This window comes from Castor canadensis, chromosome 7 (assembly GCF_047511655.1).
Source record: "Castor canadensis chromosome 7, mCasCan1.hap1v2, whole genome shotgun sequence".
NCBI lineage: Eukaryota > Metazoa > Chordata > Mammalia > Rodentia > Castoridae > Castor > Castor canadensis.
The window spans coordinates 161,966,604-161,992,111 of NC_133392.1; the positions used below are offsets into that span (position 1 = coordinate 161,966,604).

Genomic DNA, 25,508 nt, shown 5'->3' on the forward strand with positions numbered 1-25,508 from the left:
TCTATTTCATCTTCATGTACCATCTTACAGCCCTAGATGGCTGCACAAGTTCCAGCCATCAAGCCCCTATTCCATCTGGCAGGAAGGAGGAAACATAAGGGACAGAACTCAAGTATACAGCTACACGGAGATAAGAAATACAATATACAGACAAATATAATGATCTGTTATCAGAAAAGAAGTGAAGAATGGGCACTGGCCACTTCACCAAAATAGAAATTCCCTATCAAGTCACACCTCTTGGCCCCTGCTGTTGTAGACAGATGTTGGAGGGTCTCCAGCCGCCCTAAGGATGTACCTGGGGAGTCAAGGCTGCGCCCCCACGCTGCACCTGTGCCAAAATTGCTCCCTGTGTGACCCGCGCATGGCCCACGACTCCAGCTTCTAGGATGGAAGGACCATGGAGCCATGATTGATGGGCTTGCTGACTTTGCGATTAAAACCAGGCTGGTGGCGAGCAAGCTGCTTCTGTTAGACCAAAGGGACACGTGGAGAGGGCTTGAGGAGGGCTGCGATCGTCCGGAGCGCGGTTCCACGAACGCGGACCTTGGCCCCGCAACGGTTCCAGTTGGACTTCGCTGTGGAGTCTCTGCTCTGGTCCCAGGTGCTGAGGCCTGGGACGCGGCCTCAACGTGCTGCGGGGCGGGGCCTGGTTGCCGAGAGGGGCGGGGCCCTCCGGGGGCGGGGCCTCGGTGTGTTACGAGGGGGCTGCTCGGGGGCGGGGCCGCGGTGTGTTGCGGGTGGCGGGCCCGTGTCGGGGGCGGGGCCGCGGTGTGTTACGAGGGGGGTTGCTCGGGGGCGGGGCCTTCCGGGGGCGGGGCCGCGGTGTGTTGCGCTGCGGGTTTGTTCGCGGGGCGGGGGCGGGGGCGGGGCCCCCCCGCCCCCGGGAGCGGCCTGCACCGGTCCGACGGAAGGTACTGCACACCTCCCGGCTCCGCTGCCCGTGGGCGCTTGGGGGTTCCATTCTCAGCTGCAGCCCGGCGGCCGGAGGTCGGGCTGCCCCGGCAGCGGAGGCGGGAAGGAGGGCGCCGAGCCGCCCTGGGGAGAAGCTGGGTGTGAGTCAGACCTAAAATTAAAGCCGAGCGGGCGGCGTGCGTTTGACAGCAATTACCGCTGTTCATCGTGTTCCTGAAGCGCGAGTGCCGACAGCCAGGGCAGGTGGAGGAGCAGCCCTGCCCCTGTGGACGTCCTGCGCCCCATGCCCACCCTCTATTTCCCTGGACAGAAAGACCGTGGCCACGTGCATTCCTTAGCCCCCGTTTCGGCCTTGGGCGTGACCTTGCGGGAGGCTAGACACCTCGACGCAGTAGGGGCTGCGGGAGGCACCTTTCTGCTGGGTGGAGGCCAGCGGGTCCCCCATGGTACATGCAGCCCTGCCCCACAGGGCTGTCCACCTCCCGCACCCCCACTGCAGCCCCCTTGAGGCTTACCCAAGCCTACCAGCCTCCAGGCGGGCTGAGGCTGCTCTGGACTCCCGCACGGCGAGCATAGTCGCGGGCCGTCCACACCCACCCACTCTCTCAGGGTCTCAGGCACCCTCCCGGATCCCGGCAATTAAGGGAAAAAACCTTCCCCCCGCAAAAAAAAAAAAATTGGTTTTCACTTACAAGAAAACGAAGAGAGAAAATGCTTTCTCCTTCCAGAGGCCTAATGTCAGTAATATGTAATTGCAAAATGCAGGATTTCATTATTGTGTTGATAGGAAATATTTCAGTTGTTTAATCATTCTTAAGTTTCCAATAGACTATTTGCATTTCGATGAGCAGAAAAGATGGTTTGCTAGACGTGGACTATTGCCAGATATTGCAAACCCTATTTTGGATAAATTACAGCACCCAGATTTTAGCAACAAAGCACATTGATTTTATATTCAAAGGGTTTTTATATTTAGTCTCTTAACCTTTTGTAATTCCCACCCACAGCTTGAAGCACAGAGCCCTTTTGTGTTCCTTGTTCTCAGTGGGGTGTCTGCTCACTCAGTAATTTGGGTCCATTGACTCATACAGCAGGTGTGGATGATGGCAGGGTGGACACTGTGCACGCCAGGCCCGAGGCTCAAACAATCCCCAGTAAATTGGCTTTAGGAACCTAGAGGCACCATGGCAAAGAGAGAAGGTCGGGTTGCTTTTCTTTTCTTTATTTAATGCACAAACCACTCCAGCGACTGTTCTCAATTGGCCTGGGTGATTTCTCTTCTTCTTGTGTTGGACAAATGGTTTTGAGTGTTCATCACATGGGATCTATGAAGAATCAACCGTTATTGTATGACGATTTTAAAAATCAAGGTGCCCTCTGCTGCTAATTCAATCTTGCCAATAAAGTAGTGGAATGTGTAGCAGAGAATTTCTGGAAATTTCTTCGTCTTGTGGGTGGCACCACGTTTTAGTACTAATTGTCTATGGTTAATTATGGCAGGGTAGCACAAGAGAGCCATATTTCTAAAGGGAACTTTATGCTACAAATTCTTTTTCTAGGAATCATATCATATAGAGGGAATGTCTCAGGAAAACAGTATAAAAAGGTGGCACATTGCTTCCAATGCCCAAACAGTGGAGAACGGTGGAAGTCACCCAACCTTAGGGTGTTTCTCCGAGGCCAGGAGGTGGGTGTGTGTAGCAGACACAGTCCCCACACAATGGCACTAGAGGTGCGGAAAAGAAAGGAACCCTGGACTGGCCGAGGAGTAGCACCTCCCTCAGGATCCGGCCTGTCTTTGGAGTAACTGCTCTTTACAGTCAAAGTTTACTCTCTCACTGTCTCCCTTCTTGGGCCATCTCCCCTCTCTAAGGCCCGCTCTTGTTCTTTCTTCCCTTTCAGTCCTGAATGATTCAGTCTTAAAGCTATCAAGTCTGCCAGTGAGGGGGCATCTGGGGGCCTGGTGGGGTGGGAGACACAATGGGGGCAAGGGACCTTGGAGCTCTGCTCCAGGTGTCAGAGTTCAAGCAGGGCAAGGAAGGCACCCGACAGGGAATGGTCAGAGCCTGAGGGGTAAAGGGTGGCTCTGTGTGGACCACAGTGTTGATGGAGAGCAGGTGCCCTGGGGATGGATCAAATAAGGCTGTGCATTTAAGGGCGATAGAGCAAGAGGTGCAAAAAATGGAAAGCAGGGACTGGACGTTGCTTGGGCTAGAATCTCTGGGTGTTGTGAGTGAGGGGTCTGCATTATAGGCAGATGTACAAGTAGACCACAGATATGTGCATGCCTGTCTATGTACATGTGTGGGCACCCATGAGCACACATTCCTTGGCTCTGTGAATTTGAGATTGGTTTTATTTGATTTTATTATTATTGATTAATTAAACTCTGCAGTGCTAGGGATGGAACCCAGGTTCTTCAGCCAGGTGCATCCCAGGACCTCCAACACTCACACACTTGCAGATCTTTGGTGGCCATTGGGCAGAAGCCTGTCGGATGGAGCAGCCCTAGGATTCTGGAGAGAAAAAAGGGAGGTGCAGCCATGGAGTTCCACAGCTTGGGTTTGCTGCTGGGTGTTTTCCTGAGTATTGAAGTGCAGGCCCCTGGACAGCAAGTGGAGACCAATACATGGGCAGTCGAGGGCCATTTCAGGGTGCTGCAGCTGCACTGACTGCCTGAGGCTCCTCAGACAGCAGATGGCCACGTGTGCTGTGTGACAGGCTTGGCTGTCTCCTCAGGGCCTTGTGCTTTCTAGGCAGGCGCTGAACCACACCCTCAGCCCTTTTTGCTTGAGTTCATTTTCAGATAGGGTCTTGCACTTTTTGCCTGGGCTGGCCTCAGACCACAATCCTTGATCATTATCTCCTGAGCAGCTGGGATTCTCACAGATGTGTGCCGCCATGCCCAGCCCTTGGTTGTCTCCTGTTACCCACTGGCATTGCCTTGGTGACTCTGCCCACCACTCTGTTCACCCCTCTACCCAAGTGATGATGCAGAGGCCAGTTCGAGCACAGAGTCTGAAGAAGCAGCAGGGCCTAGACCCTTCATGGAGGACCCTAGCAGAGAAAGCCAGTAGGGACTGGCAGATAAGGCCAGGGTCTGTCTGTCTGCATAGGGCACCAAGGGGAGGTGGTCAAGACCTGGAGCCTACAGGCAATGTCCTCCCTGCTCACATGTGTGTTGAGGACACCCTGGACTGGACATGTTGGATGGGGGCATGCCTCACCCTCCCCTGTGACCAGAGAGTCTAGGCCTTCCACTGGACAGGCAGTGGCTTCATTTGCATACTAACTGGCCTCTGATGGCAGAACAGGCCACCAGACAGGGAGACCAGTTCAGCAGGTACCCGCAGCTTCAGGCTTCAGATCTAGGAGCTCTTGCCTCACTTGCTGTCCCTGCATAGCCTGTCCTTTTGTCAGGCTTTCTACTCTCTCTGGGACTGCTGACGTGGGCTTGGCCAGTGTGGCACCTCTGGTCATTCATGGTCATCTGTGGTCAGAGCTCTGTTCCTCTGTGACCTTGCACAGTGCCTTCTAGGCACATTTTTCTGCTCCTTTGAGGTACCACATGAAGCCTGCATGTGGTCACCTATGCACCTGTGTGTCTTTGGCCTCTGTCTCTCCATCAGCCAACATGCTGCCTGTGACCTCTGTCCAGAGACCAGTGGGTGGGTGCTGGGGTTACTGGTCACAGCATCCATAGCTCAGCAGGCAGGGGCACTGGGGTCTCCAGGTAATGGCTACTTGGGGTAGGGCAGAGAGACTCCAGAGGGCTGGAGGCAAAGTGGGCACCCAAGCCTAGATCTGTACTGGCCCCCACCCACTGGAGCTGTTTCTCCTCGTTCTCTCTCCCCCACCTCCTCCCACACCCCACTCCACTCTCTGCTTCTCCCCCTCCTTCCATAGCCCCTCCCCCTCCCCCCACCAGCCCCCCAAGACAGACTGCTGCTTCTGATGAGAGCCTCCTCCAGAAGACGAGAAGGGAAGGGGAACCCAGGCAAGCAGGCATCTGGGCAGTGCACCCGGCCCTCTGGGCTGGTTCCCCAAAGCCTTCCCCCCATGGCCCAGCCTTGCTCTGCCGCACTGTGTACACATGGCTTGGCTGGGGAGCCTCCTGGAGGCGAGGAGTGGGCGGGGGCGTCAGAAACAGGCTTAGAAAGAACCCCAAATTAGCCGGGTCTTGGAGGTTTGCCAGCAGAAACACTGGCTTCCACGTTCCGATGCGGTTCCGACACTGAGATGCAGAAGGCAGGCGTGGAACAGCCGTGTGCCTCAGGCTGTGGAAACCTGGTGCAGTGTTTCAGAAAAGGGGTTTCCAGCCTGCCTAGGTGTGGCACCAAGCACGAGCCCTTCCGAAGAAAGAGCCTGCATGGAAAGAGGACAGCCATGGTCTTGATGCTTGCTGGGACGTTCTCTGTTGTTGAACATTCAGAGAGGATGTGGGAAAAGGCAGTGGCCCTGGATCAAATCCATTTTCTGTGCTTCAGGAAAGCAGGGGAGGCCCACTGGGTTCCTCCTGGTAAACAGGGGTGCGGTGCAGCCTAGGGGCGGACTCTAGACAGCCAGGGCCTTCATTGCCCCATAGCTGGGGGGTTAGGGGGCAGGATCTGCTCATTGGCCGGATGGGGCCCCTGCACACACCACTGCCCATCAAAGAGCCTGACTTGGAAAATCATGAACAAATGTCTCTCATGTCCATAGTTCCATTCAGGCCACGCAGTTCCTCCTGTTCCCACACCTTTGGAAATTGGAATTTTAAAATCTCTGTCCCCTGCTCTCTCTTATTTTTTTTAATTTTTTTATTATTTTTCTTTTTGGCAGTACTGGTATCGTGTTGGGTATTTTCGAGATGGGATCTCTCAAACTATTTGCCCAGCCTCGTTTCAAACTGTGATCCTCCTGATCTCTGCCTCCTGAGTAGCTAGGATTACAGGTGTGAGCCACTGGTGCCTGGCTTTAAAATCTTTTGGTAAAAGAATAAGTCAAACCTAGCCCAGCGTGCAGTTAGAGATGAGTGTTATGTTTTTCCACACAGCAACTGTCTGGTGGCCGATTCTCAGCTGCTTCCCTGGCCCAGGTTGATGGTATGGCCCTGGGATGGGGCAGGGTGGCAGAGCACATAGGCACAGCCCTACTGGCCCTCCGGAGAGGAGACTGATACAGGGATGATGCAGGGAGATGGCCCAACCAGAAACGAGGTGGCCCTATGGGCCAGAGCACCTGCAGAGCAGTGTGACATCTTGGCCGGAGCTGGCTGTGTCTCATTTTCCTCACCTGTAAAGTGAAGGAGAAGCAAGGGTTGTGAGTCACATTGAAAGGCTCTGACCCAGAAGTCCCCAGGGATCCGCACATGCTGGACCACATTGCTGCTGGCTCTGTAGGGCTGGCCAATAAGGAATCCAAGATCTTGGGGTCCATGTGTTGAGGAGGCCTGTGCAGGGAGGCCAGCAGCAGAGGCTCTGTATACACAGGGCAGGTGGGTGGGCAGGCAGCACAGAGGGGGTCCTAGGGGCCTGCACGGCCCTCAGGATCGCTGAGACTCCTTGCCTTCATGTCCTCCAGACGTGGACGGCTCTGCCTCGCTGGTACTTCTGGGCACGGCTGCCACCCAGCTCTCTAACGAGCACAGTTCCTTGGCTAATGGAGTCTACCCTAAAGACTAATGCAGTGTGTCTGGTCACCTCCAAATGAGGGCATTCCTGTCCCCTCAGGGCCAGTAATGTTTTATTTTTTGAATTCACTTAAATGAAGAAAACATTTTGATCTGCAGCTCGTGCTCCTCCTGGTGAGTCTTGGGCCCGGGGCAGTCGTTTTATGGTGCTGGCCAGCCCTCAAAGCCTTGTTTATTCCAGCAGTTTCTCCACATTCCACCTCAGCGTCCTACACAGGTGATTAGGGAGTCTAATTGACTTGGCTGTAAAAAGATAATTAATTGACATTTCCTTCTTAGGGAGGTCAGGCTGCCCGCTCTGATCCCTGCACAGCCTCCCAGAGTCCCCCTCCCTCCAGGTGGCACAATGACCTTTATCTTGCTGATGAAGCCATAATTGTTGTAATTAGAATCGACAGAAAGGCTTCAGAAGTCACTCCCAGAGCTGGAGCCCTGCCTCAGGGGTTGGGGAGGTGTCAAGCATGGTCACCAAGGCAAGAGAACCCCAAAATGCTCCAGGAGTGCCACAAGGCACCTGGCAGCCAGCAGAAACATGAGCCACAAAACCTGTCCCCAGGAACACTGGGGAAGGGGGTCACCCCTCTGTCTTGGCTTGCTCCCTGGGGGCCTATACAGGGCAGAGTTGGAATGATTTACCCAAATGTGTCCCCTCCAGCCTTGTTTTTATTTTGTTTTGGCGGTACTGGAGTTTGAACTCAAGGCTTCACGCTGGCTTAAGTAGGCAACCTCCAGCATTTGGATGGGGCCCCAGGCTGGTGGTGACTAAAAGATGGAGAAAATCCTATTGACATTTCCCTCTTCCCTCATCCACAGAGTACATGCAGTGCTGTCTGCAGCTGATCTTTCCTCTGAAGCCAGGTTTTAATGCCTTTGGGGGCACTTACTTCATTAGCATTTTCTTTTCTGTAGTTTGGCTTAATATGGCCAAGTCTTCAGACGGGCAGTGCAAGGGTGTTGTAGCAGGGACACCTGGCCGTGACACTACCAGCAGCATCCCCAGATGCCCGCGGTGTGCCTCAGTGAAGAGACAGGATGTGCACATTGCCTGACAGAAGGGGAGGAAGAGGCCCAGTAGGGAATAAAAGAGAGGCCCTGGGGTTACCTGAAACCCCAGGGCCTCTACCACAGACAAAAGAATGAGAAGACCCAGTGTGCAGAAGGGAAGGATTTCAATCCTAGGGCCACAGGCATGGAGGTTTTGGGGTGTGCCACTGCAAAACTGTGGGTGGGAGGACACAGATAACTGGGAGGGAGAGGTCCATCGGGTCTGCAGCCAGAAGAAGGTTTCACTTGTGCCCACCAGGCAGGTGTCAGTCAGGTGAGCCCAGGGTCTCACCGATAGCCTGAGCCACTAGTGTGCTGGGGTTAAAAATGGGTTACAGGACAGAGTGGGGGCTGAGAGAACAAGTGAGACCATTGCAGTCACCCCAGCTGCAAATAGTGGTGGCCTGAACCCCAGGATGCAGCTGTGGAGCTGCCCACTAGGAGAAGGGTGGGGAGAGGTTTGGGGAGAACTGGGAGGGAAGAGGAACATTTGTGAAGGGAGGGAAAGAACTGAGCAACCAGGTAGAGGAGGGGATTGGGAGACCAGGTTCCCATGCAGCAGTGAATGGACGTCTTGGGGACAGTGTGCAGGTTTCTATCTGCAGGAAGCTGGGCAGAGATCCAGCCCCCAGGAGGCAGGAGTTGGGGGCTCTTCTGGGTGAATGTGGTACTTACCTCTGTGGGAAGTGAGGTGCCCAGCCAAGAAAGGGTGTCAGCAGCACAGAGGCCATGGGGGGGCAGTGCCTTAGTAGCCGACAGTGAGGACATGGCCCAGGTTCTCACAAAACCTGGATAGAGAAGGTGGAGAAGCCTGACTGGGGAGCATGTTCCAGCTCTCAGCAGAGAACACCTTCGAATGCGTTTCACCTCACTCAGGTGAGCAGTGTCCGCAGGGCCACCTCCGCTGGCCGAGCCCTCCATGTGTCCCCATTTCCTTTAAAGGGGCCTATACCTGGTCCAGGTTTCTGGATGCTGCTCACCTTGCACCACAGGTCTTGAGCCTCTCCTCCACAGGTGCTGTCCACCGAATGACTTACAGGGCTGTGGTAGGAGGGGGTAGCCGGGACAGCAAGCTGAGCCTGTCTGGAAAGCACTCTGTAGAGCAAAGGTCTGCCAAGGGACCAACCAGCTGTCCAGCAATGGAAGAGATGAAGGAGGTGAGCAGGAGGGGGTGTCCAAGGATGGGGTCAGCATGTGCCAAGAGAGGTCAGATGAGCTTGGCAAGTCATGCGGTGTCCAGCAGATGGACAGGGTGTGGGGGCCACTCTTCAGGGGCAATAAGAGGAGCTCTCAGCAGAGAAAGGTTGGCCTGGCTGCCCTGTGGGTGTGGACAGAGGGGACGAGGGCCAGGGGTGTAGTCTAGCTGAGATGATGCATCTGGGCCCAGCAAGGGTGGCCTGGCCAAGGATATAACCTTGGTGGACTCCAATGCAGAAGTATCTGGAAGTCTAATTGGTGTCCTTACTGCTATGGCAGCAGCAAAAATTGTGAGGGTCCTAGGGGCAGGGCAGGGACGCCTGGGGCTGACTTTCAGCTTCTGGCTTCGGTGCCTGGGGCGGGGTGCCAGTTGCATCTGAGATGCACGTGAGACTAGCAAGTGGGGACGGCAGAGGTGGGGAAAACAGCTGGAGCATGAGCCTGGCAAGGTCAGCGTGGTCGACTTGGAAAATGGGTATCTCGGCAAGTGATCTGGAAGCAGCCTTGTCCCTCATATCCGGACAATCCCAGCAGCTCAGCTGACACCTCCACTGCTCTAGCCATCCGTCAGACAGCAGAATGGCACCACCTGCCAGGTCCATGTGGTCAGGTGGCCTCAGTCAGAGTCTGAGGGAAGAAGTGATAGTTCAAAGAGGGGATATAGCAGGGACTCCTGGACCCAAATGTGCCTGGAGCTAGAGGTTCCCACCTACGACGGGATCCTGTCTTTATTTAAGCCATTTCTTGTTGGGTTTCCCTCATTTGCAGTGAAAAGGGCTGTGACCAGTCCAAAAAGCCTTTTTCTCTTACCCTCACACGGGTCATGGGCGGGGGGATCGTCTACCGCTTGTCCAGTTAGTGGCCTCAAGTGTCAAACCCATGTGGGCTGGAAGAACGAGACTTCCTGTGGCCCTGACCCTCTGTGCCCTGGTCCTGCCGAGCTGACCCTGCTAATGTGCGTGCTGTCAGTAGCTAACACAAACCTGTCTCAGCAGCCATGTGACAATAGTGACAGCCTCAAGTCCACGACTTCATGAGATCTGCCAAAAGCTTGGCACCAAGTTGGCGCCCCATAGACACCAGCTGCTGTGATTTTCAGGAAAAGACTCCTCTTTAACCGTGTGGTCAGAACCTTCCAGCCCAAGGGAGGTGGACACTCTTTGGGCTTAGCCTGGATGCATATTTATTTGTCCACCAGGATTGCCTGCGGGGTTTTTAAGGGCACCTTCCAATCAAATGACACATGGCAGGTCAAGGCCTCAACTGCTGCTGTGGTGAGCCATGTGTCCTTAGTGCTCCCAATCCGGGGCCACCAAGTGGTCACCCTGCTGCAGGCTCATTAAGAAACTGGCTTCTTTGCCGCCAGTTGTCCATAAAGGAGGGAGTGGAGTTAGCACTCACTGCTGTCGGTGCGTTAAGAGGTGGAAATCCTGCCATCAGCAGCACGGTTCCCAGTCATTGCCCAGGATGTCAGCCGGGCAGGGACAGCAGAGATGAGGGGGGTAAGGTATTAGCTAAGAAATGTCCTTGCAGAAGCAAAGACATTTTATGATGCACCGTAGACGAAGTTAAGACACCTCTGAGGGAGATAATTCTCCACCTGTGATTTGGAAATACTTCTGCGGCCCAGCTCCCTACAGAAGTTGGGCTCTAGGGAAGGGGAATTAATGCCTGCAGCCCCATGGTCCACCCAGCGCACCAGTGTCCCTTCACTCACCCCAGCCCCACTGAGCCCCATTGGCCCCTGCATGAGCCTCCTCCCCGATGGTGTGTACAAGGTGGCAGGAGACCCTAGTGGGGCCATCAGGAGGACCCTGGAGCCCATCCTATGTAGGAAAGTGGGTACTGGTGTGTGTGTGCGTGTGCGTGCGTGTGTGTGTGTGTGTGTGTTTGGGGGGTCCCAGGAGACCCTGCAGTAACCTTTGGGGTCATTCACTGACTTTCTATGTAAAAGAGATGGGAAGGTTGGGGGTGCAGCTCCATCCATGGTAGGGTGGAACCAGGGGCAAATGCCCCTGTCCCCCATGCCTTGGGAGTCTGTGAGAGGAAGGGCTGAGAGCCAGAAGCAAGGTCTGTATGGAAGACAAGCCCTCTGCCATTCTTGGGATCTCAGGGCTGTTGCCCAAGCAGGGCTTGTGACTACCAGCGGTTTCTGCACCCCACGCTTGCTGTGGTTGGGGCTCATGAGAAGTTTCTCTCCTCACGCTGTGTTGAGAAAAGGCCGGCCACTCAGCCTTGTGGGGCCGAGCATCCCTGCCCAGCCCTGGGTAGGCATCTCAGCTGCTGGGGGTTTGGGGTGGGAGACCTTCCCAATCCCAGGGATCCATGCTGGCCCCAGAGGAGGAGCAGGAAGCTTTGATGGGTGGATCCCCTAGTCCACCCACTACCATGCCTGCACTGTTCACACTGCCCTGTCAGTCCTGCCCTGTCCACATGGCCCTGTCTGTGCTATGCTGTCCACACTGCCCTGTCTCCATTTGGGCTGGTCTTCCATCCCTAACCAGGCTCCACCTCGTGCCCACTGTCCACTCACCTGGAAGTGGTGTGTGGCCAGTGCCCTGGAGCTGGCTCCCTGCCCATGTGGCTGCCCAAGCCCCAGAGACACAGGAAAGGGTCTTTCCCACCTCTGCCTCAAGGCTCAAAGGGTCTTTCTTTTCTTCTTTCCTTCATTTTTCTGGGGAAAATCTCTCCTCAGCCAGGGGATGTGAGTCCAGTAATCCTGAGGCCTGTCAGCGAGTGGAGTACGGCCATGCTGAGTTTGTGGATGTCTTCCTTGGGCCCCCTCCACCCAGGCTCCAGCCCTTCCTGTTCCTGCCCAGTGACCCCGAGGTAGGCCCTGAGGTCATGGGAGGCCCCCCCAGTTGCTCAGCCCCCACTGCCTCCACCAGCTTCTGGCCAGATCTCCAGCCAGATTCCTGAGCTGACTCCTTTTTCCCTGCACCTGACTCTCCAGAAGGCCTGCAGCAGACCCAGGGAGGGCCTGTGCCCCGTGAGAAGAAGGCCGAATGCCCAGGAGCCCCCAGGAGGCAGCAGGTAGGAGAGGTGGACCCTTTCATAGCGTTTCATGAGATTGACTCTGGTCCTGGGTGGGGGCCTTGGGCTTTGACCACCCCTGGGCACGGCCCCTTTGGACACACATGCCTCAGTTTCCCCCAGGCCTGCAAGACAGAGGGTACCACAGACAATGATGGGGAGGAGCCCACAGGCCTGGTCTAGGAGACGTCACACCGCTCAGAGGGGTCTCTCTTCAGAGGATGAGGCAGCAGAGCACAGCCCCCACCTATGTTCCTATGCCTGGTGGTTGTCCCCTCGGCAGCCCACCCAGCTGGGCCTGAGGTGGGCAGCAGGGAATGGTCTACCTCCTGCGGCCCATTACCACAAACTCTGTACCCAGCTCCAGTTGGAGCCCAGGGAAGCTTATGGAGGTAGCAGCAGGAGAGAGGCCACAGGTGCCTCAGAGCAAGGTGGCAGCCAACCACGGTCAGGCTGGAGAGGCCCAATGTGAGGGTGGGGGTGTCCATGGGGGGCTCACAGAAGGGTCACATTTTCTTGACATTCTAAATCGGTTGGGGGAGGGCACATCAATGCCAGGTGCTATAACCAGCCTCAGTTCAAAGGAGGAGAAGAAACTGAGGAATGGGAGCTGGAAGGACAGCCATTACTTTCCCAAACCAAGTCTGAAAAATCAGAGAGGGGCTTGTCACACCATGGAGATACCCCTATGCAGCCTCAGGAAGACATCGTGGCTGGTCTCATCCATCCTGCTGGGACAGACAGCTCAGGCGGCTCAGGCAGGTTGGGCCCCTCCACCCCCAGCACCTGCAAACTGATCCACAAACAGTGGAGGAGGTTGGGGGTCCCTTAGAGAGTGGAAGCTGTGAAGTTTGGGATATAATTGGAGCAGGATATCCTGGCAACACAGTGCATGACCCCAAGGGAAAAATCACCCACTCTGTTGTGTTGTGGTGCTAAGGATCGAACCCAGGGCCTCGCACATGTCAGACAAACACTCCACCTCCGAGCCGTACCTCCAGCCCTCAAATCACCCTCTCTTGAGAGACACAAGCCCTCCCTCCCCAGACAGGACACAGTGAGCCATTGGTCGGCAGTGGGTGGGAAGGAGTGCATCGCCCGGAGTGTCCAGAGAAGAGCTGGGGGTGGGGAGCAGAGATGGAGAGAGGTGTTCCCAGATGTTGTGCGTTACCAGCGCCAGGTCTCTGACCTGCAGGACTCTATCAGCCTTCTGACCCATCCAGCAAACAGGAGCTCAAATGCCTCCGTAGCCAGCTTAGGGCTCCAGTTGAAATAACCATGCCCAGAGCGGAGGCCCAGGGCCCAGACGCAACAGTGAAACTCCAGGAGAAGATGGCATTTGGCAGGACTGGAAGGAGAGCCAGTGGCTGTGGCCTAAGCGCCTGCTGCCTGCTGAAGCTGCTGCAGTTCGATTGCCTGCCGGTGATGAGGCGGGCGTGGGATGAGCTGGGAACTGGAGGCTGTCGAGGTGTTGGCAAGCTGACAAGCCTTTGATGCCCCTTTCGAGGCGGCGCTAGGACAGGAGCTGCTTCCCGAGGGAGGTGCCATCCCGTGCTGTTCTGAGTCACAGCTTGTGAATCAAGATGAAGCTCGTTTATACCACAGCCGAGGCAGACTTAAAAAACAGCCGAGTTCCGGCCAACGTGGAGAACCCCACCCGCCCAGTGTTTCCTCTGGAGAGCGGATGTGAGCGCAGACAGCTGAGCATGCTGAGGTCATATCAGTGTGCACCCCAAGGCCCCAGGCCTTGCTTCCGCTCATCCCGGAGCAGTGGCAGCGCCACAGCTGAGAGTGACGTGGAGACATCTCAGTTCAGCAAAGGCAGAGGGCATTCCCACTAAGGGGCTTCAGAGTGCTGAGAATTCTTCCTCCCTTAAAAACCCTGCTGCCAGTGGCCTGAGCCGAGCTGTCAGACCCTCTCGCCCCAGGGCAGCTGAGATCCACTAGTGGCCAGCAAGGGCTAGTCATCAGGGCCAGTCCTGGGCTGAGAAGTGTTCAGTGTCTGGACAAAGAGCCCTGTCCTCCATGAGACGTTGAATCCCAGCTGACATGAAGGAGCTGGCCTTCTAGGCCTCTAGGTGTCCAGCCCCAGGCCCAAGGGCTGGGGAGAGTGGGAGAAGCCACTGAGTTCAAGTGGCTACCCTCCCACCTCGGGTGACCCGAAGGCAGGTTGCATTCCCTCTGCTGCTGCTGCCTGTGATCTGTGGTGAAGGGTAGCCAGGCCATGGGGCTGGGGAATAGGGACATGCCAAGATTACTGCTCTGAGGACTCTTCTGTCCTCAAACAACAGGGTCCACACACCCCCTGGTGGTCCTGCAAACAAGAACCCCCCCTTAGTGTCCACCAGGGACCAGTGGGTGCCCTGGGGAGGGTCAGGCCCCAATTGGCCTTCTGTACCTGGTCACCTTCTGGTGAGCCCTGAAAGTGAGCAAACCTCATTTGTTAGCTCTATCTGAACCCATCTTTGCCCACATTAGCTAGCATTGTCAGCAGGGGACTTAAGCAACAGAAAGAGGGAGAAAGGAGCACAGGGGCACATGGGGGTCTGATTTGCACATAAAGGTCAGGACCTTCCAGAATCTGCTCTCTGCCACAGCTTTCAGGCATGATTCTGGAACACCTTTTGTGTGTGTGTGTGTATGGTACTGGAGATTGAACTCAGGGCCTCATGCTTGCTTACTAGGCAGGTGCTCTACCAGTTAAGCAACTCCTCCGGCTCTTAGGAACTGTCTCCTTTGTCTAAGAAAAATTACCTTTATGCTTCATAAAAACAGTCACTCGTGTAGAGGAATGGGAGGCAAAGGACCCCACGTGAGCATGGGTTTTGTGAGCACAGAGGCTGGTGCTAGCTGCCCCTAGCACATAGGGCCAGCTATGTGCTGGCCCTGTGCACAGAGGCTGGCCGGTCACCCCTGTACTGGGCAGCCAAAAAGGAGGGAGCCTATTTGAGGACCCTGCAAGCATCGATAAGTGGTCCAGGCCTGGCCCTGCTTCTGATGAGGTGTTGGGGTCAGGGATTTGCTGGCAGCAGGCCATACCCTGTGGGCTCAAGCCTGGAACCTATACTGTCATGGCCACAGGACAAGGAGAGGAGTTCTGGGGCTTGGAAAGTTTTTGCTTTTGTTACGTAAGTGGCTGGTTCACACTCTTAAAGTCTGGTCCCTGAGTTGTCTCCCCATGTGCCACGTGGACGCCCGACGCGAGTGTGAAGGGAAATGCAGTGTGAGAGGGTTGCCCTCTCAGGCAAGTGGAGTGATGGCCCTCCACTGCCTGCTTCCCCAAGCAAGAACGCGTTTCCTTCGGAGCCATTCCAGGCCTGTCACGGAATCTCACAACACGACAAAGGCCCTGTCAGCCCCTGAGTGATGTGACCTTGTGTCAGCTGCAAAAGATAGACTTGATTTAAAAATGTGGCTGTGGATTTGTCCAGCCACGTCACAGCATTCCATAGAATGGGGGGGCAGCTCTGGTCGTGTTCCCCCAGAAATCCTAATTGTGTGCTTTGTGATCAAAAAAATGTAATTGCTTGCCACCCTGTGGCCCAGAGAAGGGATCCAAATGCCCCATGATGTTTTGGGGAAGTTGACAGCAGACAGCCTTGAGCGTAACTGCTCACTGGCGACTCTCAGCAAAAGGTCCTGCTCACCCGGTGCCTGACACACACTGGGGGCCATCAGAGCCCCTCCTCCCTCTTTGGCTCAGAGAAAAATGGGTTTAATTAAGACTTCCATGATTAGTCATTTAATCAGTCATTAGGCCAACACAGATGGAGTCAATTAATTTTTTTTTTTTTACTTGAAAAGACACTTGATGTTCAGCAGCCTGCACAGCCCCTCCAGGCCAGCCTCGGGTGACCACTGTGCACCTGACAGGAGCCTTTTGTCCCCTTGAAAGGCAGCGGGCAGCACCAGCACTGAGCGCCCTCCTGGTGGGGAGATACAGGACGCTGAGCTCCCCTCACGCCAAGCCTGGGGATTGGCCAATGACTCGTGTGCCAGAAGAGACCATGTCACAAGAACAGCCTGAGAGAGGTCTCCAGCTGGCCACAGGCCCCACCAATGCCTGGAGATGCTTTGGGTAGAAATCCAGTCAAGCACCCAGCCCATCAGGCTCTGGGACCCTGAAGAGGACATAGCAGGGGTGGCACCAAGCCCTTTCTTTGATCATGCGCCCTGATCAGTAGGCTGTGATCACAGCCTGTAAAGTAGCCATGCAGCTGGAGTCATGGAAGATGCACAGCGCCCCACAGAGCACAGCCAAGGTGTGCAAGTCCCCATGAAGAGGCCCCCAGGTGTGGGGTGGAGGTGTGGCATCCAGAAACAGCTTCACGGCTCCTTTCTGGGCTCGTGAACAACGTCCTCACCCCGCCCCAGCAAACGCAGTGGACATGGAAATGGGCAGCCTTCCCGGGCACTCCCACTGCACCAGAACTCACAACCTCCAACTAATGCAACCAGCCGTTGAACTGCCCCGACTTGCCACTAGGTCACGTGTCCGGCCAGCCTCAAGTCCATTTTGCTCTGGTTATTTTGGAGATACAGTCTCTTGAACTGTTTGCCTAGACTGACTTCAAACCTTGATCCTCCCAATCTGAGCTTCCCAACTATCTAGAACTACAGGCATGAGCCACTGGCACCCTGGTCCACCAGTCCTTTTTGTGTTGGGTATTTTTGAGATAGGGTCTCAGGGCTTTTGTTTGTTTGGGTTTTTTTGGCCCGACTGTCCTCGAACCACAATCCTCCTGATCTCTTCCTTCTGAATAGCTAGGACCACAGGTGCTAGCCACCAGGACTGGGCAAATTCTTTTGAATTGATACCCCCAGGCCCTGGCCAGGCCCCTAGCCTTCCTGAGCCTCCTGCTGGAGGACTGTCCCTAACTATCCTACATACGCCCACAGGCCTCCTGAAAGAGGGTGGCCCCACCCTGAGTGCACACATCCTGCCTTCTGTCACCAAGCAAAGTCCTGAGGGGCACATGCGTGTGGGCAGTGGGTCTTACTCTGTCCCAGCCGAGGCTCCCACGAGGTTGGCTGCAAGGCACTGGGGGGGGTCTGAGGCCAGGCCTAGCCTAGGGGAGGGGTGGGTTTGTCTCTGGCAGGGCTGGGGGCCAGGCCCTCCTGGGATGCTGAGGGACTTGAGAGTGTCGGGACCCTCAGTCAAGTACCGGAAGGGAATGACAAGATGTCTTGTGGGGTACGGCCATAAGGCCCCAAGGCCGCCTAGGGCCCCTGCTGCCTCATGGCTGCTGTCCCCCACCTTGCTGACCCTCCCAGAGTGAGCACCCTCACCCTGTGGGTGGCTCCTGTGAGTGGGAGCTCAGGGAAAACCAAAGAAGGGTTGCCTGGGTTCTTACCCGTTTAGAAACTTTGAGCCCTGTCTTGTCCAAGCAGAAATAATAAACCTAAGCAGGTGTGAGGGCCAGGCAGGAGAAGCTGGGCCCCCGGATGAGCCGACGCCTGGTGCCTAATCCCCAGGCACCAGAGATGTTTCCTGCCTGGCACAGCATTGGAATAACAACCCAGGGCAGATGGAGGTGATGCAGGGCACTGGGCAGACTTAACAACCCAGGGCAGATGGAGGTGATGCAGGGCACTGGGCAGACTTAACAACCCAGGGCAGATGGAGGTGATGCAGGGCACTGGGCAGACTTAACAACCCAGGGCAGATGGAGGTGATGCAGGGCACTGGGCAGACTTAACCCTCACACACCCACTGCCGAGGGTCCCAGAGAGTGACCAGGGTGACTGCCTGCCCACTGGGGACAGGGTTCTTCTCCCCAGGCCCAGGGCTAAGAGGTCACTAAGCTTCGACTCTCTTTGCCTGAGACAGCTGCAGCTGTGTTAGGACTGTGCTGAACCCTGCATTGGGAGTGGGGGGCGGGCTTATGGGAGGGGTCATGTGGCACCATGACCCCCGTGCCCTGCCCAGCCTGAGTGCCAGTGCACAGGCCATCCTCTGGAGGAGGAGCAGAAGGCTGATGTCAGCCCCTGCAAGGCTGTGGGACTGCTGTCACTCACCTAGAGCTCAGGCCACCATGGCCTCTGGTCCTCTCCTGGGGCTGTTTCCAACTTGGCCCTGAACTGGGGCCGCCATGACTGGCTGACTAATTCTAAGTCTGGAACTTTGGCATGGGCCCTGCTGGGGCTGCAGAAGCCCCTGCAAGCAGACCGGAAGGGTTCAGCCAGCTTCTCTGAGAGCTGCCCTGAAACCCTAGCTACTTGGGAGGCTGAGATCGGGAGGATTGAAGTTCAAGGCCAGCCCCATGGTTCACAAGACCCATCTACAAAATCACCAGAGCAAAATGGACTGGAGGTGTGAGCCAAGTGGTAGAGTGCCCACTTTGCAGGAGTGAAACAACCCTGAGTTCAAACCCCAGCACCACCACCAAAACAAAAGAATCTCCAGGCTGTGTTGCCGAGAGAGGGACCCAGGTGAGTTCGTGGGTCTCTCCTGGGGAAGCCGGGGTGCAGGATGAGCCCTGTGGTCAGCTGAGCCCAGATCATCCTGAGAGACCAGGAGAGAACCACCCTCAGGACGAGGGGGAGACTGCAGAGCCCATCCAAGGCGGAAGTGCCACGCGGGGAACTCCTGAGTGTGCAGAGCGCCAGCAGGGCACTCAGAAGGTCCTTCTCAGTAGTTTGGAATAATTAACCCTATATTAAATACCACCCAACAAACTTTGACAGCAAGACCGAGAAGATCGAACTGTCTGTAAATAACTAAACAACGTCAAAACTACCCACAGGAGCACGAAGGTACCCTAAGAAGGTAAAGTCAGCAAAGTCTGGCATCCAATCAAAGATCGCCAAGGGCGTGGGTGTGGCTCAGTGGCAAAGTGCTCACCCAGCACCTACAAGAAGAAAGCCCTGGGTGCCATCCCCAGCACTACAAAAAGAAAGGACATCACCAAGCCAGAAGAATTCAGGGAAATCCAACCCACAAGGAAAAGGAAAACCCCTCCGAACCAACCCTGCAATGACACAGCAGGAAGGAGAATCAACAGGTAAGGGCACAGGACAGCTGCAACTGGACATGGCAGGCAGAGCCCTGGGAAGTATTAAGAAGTCGACCCCGCAGGTTCAGGCTGGTGTCAGGTCAGTGAGGAGTGCATGCCTGGCATCATGGAGCCCTGGGTCCATCCTCAGCCCCACAAAAAAAACAACCAAACAAAACAGCTTGCAAGAATGAAAAACTGCCATCTCCAAGGTGAAAACTTTGGGAAGAAGGGACAGTGGGTAGAGCTGGGGACACAGCCTATGGAAAGGCAGGATGAGTGTGTTACTGTCGGTGACACCACCCAAGCAGCTGAACACACCTGAAGCTGGAGACCCCAAACAGGCAGAGGAGAGGCAGAGAAAAGACTTGAAGAGACAGAGTCGGGTGTGGTAGCCACACCTGTAGTCCCAGCACTCAGGAGGCTGAGGCAGGAAGATTTAGAGTTCAAGGCCCACCAGGGCTACATAGTAATACCTGTCTCAACAACAACAAAACACACACACACACAATGATAGCCAAGCCTTTTCATTAGGGCATTTAAAAAAAATTTGATGAAAAATAAAAATTTATCCTATAAACTCCACTATGGTGGAGCGGCTGTCTAGAAATTATAAGGCCCTGAGTTTAAACCCCAGAAGGGAGGGAGGGAAGGAAGGAAGGAAGGAGTCTTAAGTGCTGAGCACTGGTGGCTCACACCTGTAATCCTAGATATTCTGGAGGCAGAGATCAGAAGGATCATAGTTCAAAGCCAGCCTGGTCAAATACTTTGTGAGATCCTATCTTGAAAATACCAACACAAAAAAAAGCTGGCAGAGTGGCTCAAGTGGTAGAGCACCCACCTGCCTAGCAAGCATGAAGCCCTGTGTTCGAACTCTTGTACTGCCCCACCCCCCCAAAAAAAAAGGGCGGGGAGGGGACATGCAGGATGAGGAGCTCTGAGCTTACCCTAGACACCAGCCCAGCTTCAGCCCCTCCCTGCCCAGTTCTAGACTGCTTTCTGTTCAGCTGGGCTCTGAGAGGTGGCCGTCAGCAGACCTGCCTTCATCTCTCCTGCTGAGCCGGTGCTGTGCACACAGTTGGTGCCCATTGTATGTCTCTGGGGTAACAGGAGCCCCTTTCTCACATGGCTTCTGGGTGCTTCAGCGTGCTGGTCCCCTCTCAGCTGGGTCCGTGCTCAGGTCTGAGGCTCAGGCCTAACCACATGTCTGCCCACTGCTGCTCCATTGATCACTGGCCCCAGGAGCTCCTCACCCGAGAGGCCCACTCCTTCCTGGCTCTGCCTCTGTCCTCAAAGCCCTGGGGGGGGGGGTCTCTAAAAACTCCCAGGATTCTTGTAATCCCGTTTATTTCTCTTAAAGCTGCCAGCCTGGCAGACTCCAGTTATTCTTGGTGCTAAATTATTTATCTCACTTTCCCTACTTACCCCCACTTCACAGTCCTTAATTCGACTCCTGAGGCCCCAGCCCAGGCCCGCCTCCCCACCAGGAAGTAATTTCAAAATCTCTCGTTTCTATTTATTTTTTATTTTTTACGGTACTGGGGCTTGAACTCAGGGCCTACACCTTGAGCCACTCCACGAGCCCTTTTCTGCGAAGGATTTTGTTGCAATATGGTCATGTGGAACTATTTGCCCATGCTGGCTTCAAACTGCGATCCTCCTGATCTCTGCCCCCTGAATAGGTAGGATTACAGGCATGAGCCACCAGTGCCTGGCTATCTTTAATTTTTTAACACACAAACCATGCACGTGGTATTTCAGTTTGTCAAGGGGTCAGAATCTGGCCAGTGTCTGAGCCCTGCCTGCACCAGGGGGCCCTCGGCTCTCTGCCCCAGCTTTGTGCTGGCTCTTGGCCACCTAAGACCAGGAATGACAGAGGGCCTGGGAAAGGAAGCCCCTAACAGCACCAGCCTTCAGGGCTTCCCAGATCCATTTAGACTGATCATCCAGGCCAGTCCAGCCCAACACTAGGGATTCAGACTGGGTGTCCACACCAAGCCAGCCCCTTCAGTACTGGTACTGGGAGGCAGGAGAGGATGAGAGCTCCATTCAGGAGCACAGATGGATGGTGTGTGCCAGAGGGTTCCACTTTGTCACATGTGGCCAGCCACACTTCCTCAGTGGGAGCCTGGCCAAGTCCTCCCCACAGGTGACCTGCCCTGGACACCTGCAAGGTGTGTCTGAACAGGCTGTACTAGCCCATTACTTGCTGCAGATCAAAGATTGTGTGAATGGGCCCCGGTGCCGCCTTCATGGGACCTCAGGCCTGAAGCCTGCCTCAGGGGCTGTGCCCACCTCGGGAGACGGTGTAGGGTCTGCCATGGAAGCAGTGGTCAGAAGTGAGGGTCTCCATCCCTCAAATATGGAAGCCATCTCCAGACAGGGAGGTCCAGGGAGGGACCACCCACCTTCCCATCTTTCCTGGTCCCCTCCCCATTCTCCACTCAGGAGGCTCCCAGATAACACTGGCCTTTTTTTCCTCAAGACGGCACTTTGGTGCCTCACTGCCCTGCCCACACCAGTTTCCCCAGGTCACTTCTTGCTGGATAATGGCACTTTTTGGTAGCTTCCAAACAGGTTTTGGGACTCAGCTATTTTCTGACAAGTGCCAAACACGGTCCTCTGCCCCAGGAGCCTCCAATGTTCAAAGAGAAGCAGTGAGGCGCCCTGGGCTCACCAGGAATTAGACAAAGGGTTCAGTGAGGCTGGGGGTCAGAGGAGAAGAGAGTAGATAGACTCTCCAGGTGTGGACCCACAGCCAAAGCTGGAGGGGTGTGAACCTGCTGCCTCCGAAGGCGAAGGAGGGGCCCTCAGAACCTTTGGCACACACAGCTAGAGGTTGCAGGTCTCTGCCGTCCTAGAGCCCTGGAGCTGTTCAACCTGCTTTGGGGGAGACGTAATATACCAAGGGACCCAGGCAGAATACTCAGGGGCCTCTCTTCTTCTCCCCATAGGCCTGATGGGACCACGGCAGAGCCAGTGCCAGCTGCGTACCCAGGTAGGCAGACAGCTGTGCCCACAGTCAGAACCCAGCACCACTGTGTTCACATCTGGAGAGGCAGACACCTTCTGGGGTGACAGGCATTGTTCCCTGCAAAGGAGGGTATGGGAGAAGAGCACACCACCCCGGCTCCACAGAGACAATTGGAGGGCCGTCAACTCGTAGGCACGCGGGTTGAGGGTTTGGGGTATGGGGAGCTTAGCGTCCAGGAAGAGTTAGAGGTGAGTGGGTCACAGCACTTGATGAGGAGAGTACTCCAGAAAGGAGGGAGCTGGGTGGTGTGAGGGAGTGACAGCCTGAGCAGGGTCCTTGGGTGGCTGAGGTGGAGCAGCTGCCAAAGCCTTTGGTGGCCAAACTGGCAAAGATTGAGACTATAGCAAGGCTAGCAGCAGTAGGGCCTGGGAGGTCTGGGAAGAAGAGGGCCAGTCTCAGGCCCCTGAAGATACTCTTCTGCCCCCCAGCACCAAGTTCCTGCCTGTTTGCCCGCCTGACTCCAGGGACAGTGCAGAGCCGGAGCAGGGGTTGGCTAGAGACTCTTAGGCCAAGGAACCCCTCCTGCAAAGTTGCTTTCAGTCCTGGGGCTCAGCCAGGAGCCTGGGCTGGGGTCCCACCCTCTGTGCCCAAGGGTCCACAAGACTTAGAAAACCTGAGGGGCAAAGGCCTGCCGCTTCATCAGGACACAGGACAGTAACATCTTCAACAGACAAGGTGCTGACCCTTAGAACTGCCTGGATGCTGGGAGGCTGACATGTGACCACATGAGAGAATAGGTGTCTCTCTGTCTGCTTGGCCAACAAAAAATGACCCTTGTCCTGCCATCTCCCGGGTCCTCATGGAAGACCAGCAGGCTTTGAGATCCAGGACTACCTCTAATGGGGTCTTGGGCAGTGAAGAAGTTGACCCCCTTCCACAGCTAGGAGAGCTGGCAGGGCCCTGAGGCGAGGGTTAGCCAGGCCACCACCGTCCTGGGCCTGCAGCCCCTGCTGGCTGTCTGCTCTGGAAAGGTCCGTGCAGAGGGAAGAGCCAGAGCTCTGGGCAGCCTCTGGACTATCCCAATAGCAGCCCTCATGATGCCCACTGCGGAGCCAACAGGCTGGCGCCACAGAAGCCCTGGTGTGTGGCTCTGGAGGAGAAGCCGCCGGGGAGGAGCACCCTGCTCTTGGGAGGGGCCTCACCTCCCTTTTGGGCATCGAGAGGAGTCTGCGGGCCCCAGAGGAAGGGTCGCTGGCTAGGAGCTTATTTCCAGGGCTGTTACAGCTCGAGGCAGTGAAGGCGCTGGGTATTCAGACTTGGGGGTGAAGCCAGGTGCTGGCCAAGCCCCTGGGCAAGAGCTGGCCAGAGGGGACACTAGGCCAGGGCCCACGCCTGGACGAGGTAGTGTCAGGGCCTCCTGCGCAGCTGTTGCCATCTAACAGTGGTGGACCTCGGGAACGGGGTCAGATCAGGCCTGCAGCCCGCGTCCATGGCTGCTGCCCGCTGAGCTCACGCCGGCTTCCCTGGCCAGCGCCCTTGGCTGCTGCTGTGCAGCTGTGTTCTTGGGAACGCCTAGAGACGAGGCTGCTTGGGAACACCATGGCGTCGCTATGCATGGCTCTCCCTGCAGCGCCCCCCGCCCCCCACAAGGCTTGGCTGCCTCTGGCCCCCAGGTTGCGAAGCACAGGTCCCCTCCCCAGGTACACCAGCCCTGGCTGGCGGCCTCCCCCACCCCAGAACCGTGGTTTTTCTGAAGGAACTGACTCAGGGGGCTGAGCAAATTCCTCCGGCCCCTGAGGCCCATTCGTCTTGCCCCAGGAATGCACAGCCCTGGGCCGGCCAGGCTGAGGGTAACCGCACGCGCGTTTTCCAGGCCGGGCGTCTGGAATGTCGCTCTGCTCTGCGGTGTGAGCCGACTCCTGCCCCCATTTCAGCTGTGGCCACATTCCCGGTGTGAGCCTGGGCCAGCCTAGAGAGCTTTTTCCACACTCCGGTGCCAGCCCTGCGGGCTCAGGGGAGGGGGAGAGGACCGTTGCTATGGCAACCCCCTTTTTGTTGTTTCTTATTTTCTTTTTTATGGTTTCTCCAACTTTGAAGCTCTCCAGACAGTTCTCAGACTGCAGAAAGGAAAAGTATTTTTCCTTCTCCCAAACCCCCAGCAGAGCCCAAGCCGGCCCCTTCCCCACACCCGGGCTTCGGCGGGGGCTTCAGCACCAGCCCGGGCGCAGAGTGCCTTCAGAGGTCTGGCCATTTCTTAAACATTTAGATGGAATGAAGTCTCTTTCTCCAAAAAGCGTAGGAAACTATTTCCAAAAAGAACCTCTCAGCCATGGGGCCTGATCAGCAGGTGGGGGCCGGGTCTGCAGCAGCCTGGGGCCTGGAGAGCCCTGAGTCTCCAGAGGCGGCTTCCTTCACCCCGAGTCTATGTCTTTACCTCACTGCCCGGGCACGCAGCTCCAGGAGGATGGCAGCCTGGCCCTGGGTTCCCAGTGCAGAGGAGGGAGGCCTGGAGCCTCAGGCAGGCCCCACAGCAGGGCCCGGACTGGGAGACAGGGCCGCCAGGAGCCAGAGGACCAGCCCCAGCCCTTGTTTTGCAGGGGAGTATGTGGTCATGATCTCTGACGTGACCACCCCTCCATTCCTGGGCCGCACACTCCCCACCGCCTTCAAGCATCTTCGGGTCTTGGCCAAGGGGCCGGCCAGCTGCCCCGATGCACCCAAGAGCAGCGAGGGCTCTCGGAGGCTACCCTTGTCTTGAATGGACGTGCTGCCTCCCCCAGGGGTCTATCCTCTGTGTCCCCAAACAGCCTGAAGTGGGAACCAGCACACAAGCCCCACGGCCAGTGACTTCAATAAAATGTTCGGCACCAGCTCTGACTGGCACCACGTGGGGCCCCTCCCCCACCTCCACATGCATGTGGAGGTCGGGGAGGACCTGGACCATGTTCTTGGTTAGCGCTGAACTGGGTGTCTCAGGGATCCTGAGGGACATGGGTGGGGCCCCATCTCAGCACCCCATGACCCAAGCCTCTGGTTGCTGCCCTTCAAGGCCCACATGTCTGCCATACCCATGACGTCCCCAGGCCCAGAGAAGGGTGCACTGGAATTCTCTAGGCGGTGGGGCTGGGAATAGAGTGGCCCAGCTGCCTCTGCCTGACACTGTCCTCCTCGCACAGTCCTGCCTGTGGGTCAGGCTCGGACAGCAGTGGGAAGGCACAGGGGCTTCCTGTCTGGGGCAACCTGGTAAGGAAGAGGCACCTGGTAGGGGGGTGTCTCACAGTTGCCTGGCTGCCAAGGAGACCCAAGGCAGTTGGCCATTTGTCCATTTGGAAGGTGCTATCAGAGGGCTCGTCTGTTTGTGACACCACTTCCTGGCTCCAGTGTTCAGCCCCAGCCCCTGGGTTGGCCATGGCGCCGTCCCCCCAGTGTGTGCATGGACCTGGTTGGGACAGTGAAGGACATGGAGCTGCTTTGGCCCTGGTGCATCTTCTCTGGGCTCTCCTAGCGTATACACCTGCTACTTACCCGTCTGCTCACACAGTCCACCACTCTGCTGGCCTCCCTCATCTTCCATCTCACAGAAATGAAGCCACAGGAGGGGCGTCCAAACCCCGGCAGCTACCCTGGTCTGTGTCCCCAGTCACAGCCCCGCTTCAGGTCCCACCAGTGACTGCTCCCT

At 56.3% G+C, this 25,508-nt stretch overlaps 1 protein-coding gene across 1 annotated transcript in view; it reads left to right on the plus strand.

Moving 5' to 3' along the window:
- Morn1 (MORN repeat containing 1) overlaps positions 1-24,943 on the plus strand; it is a 55,078-nt gene extending 30,135 nt beyond the window's left edge. Inside the window, exons 11-14 of the mRNA XM_074081562.1 lie at positions 11,523-11,656; positions 11,781-11,860; positions 21,810-21,853; positions 24,427-24,943. Coding sequence (XP_073937663.1) covers positions 11,523-11,656; positions 11,781-11,860; positions 21,810-21,853; positions 24,427-24,587 — 419 coding nt within the window. The 3' untranslated portion in view covers positions 24,588-24,943. The remainder of the gene's footprint in view (positions 1-11,522; positions 11,657-11,780; positions 11,861-21,809; positions 21,854-24,426) is intronic.
- Positions 24,944-25,508: the final 565 nt, after the last annotated feature.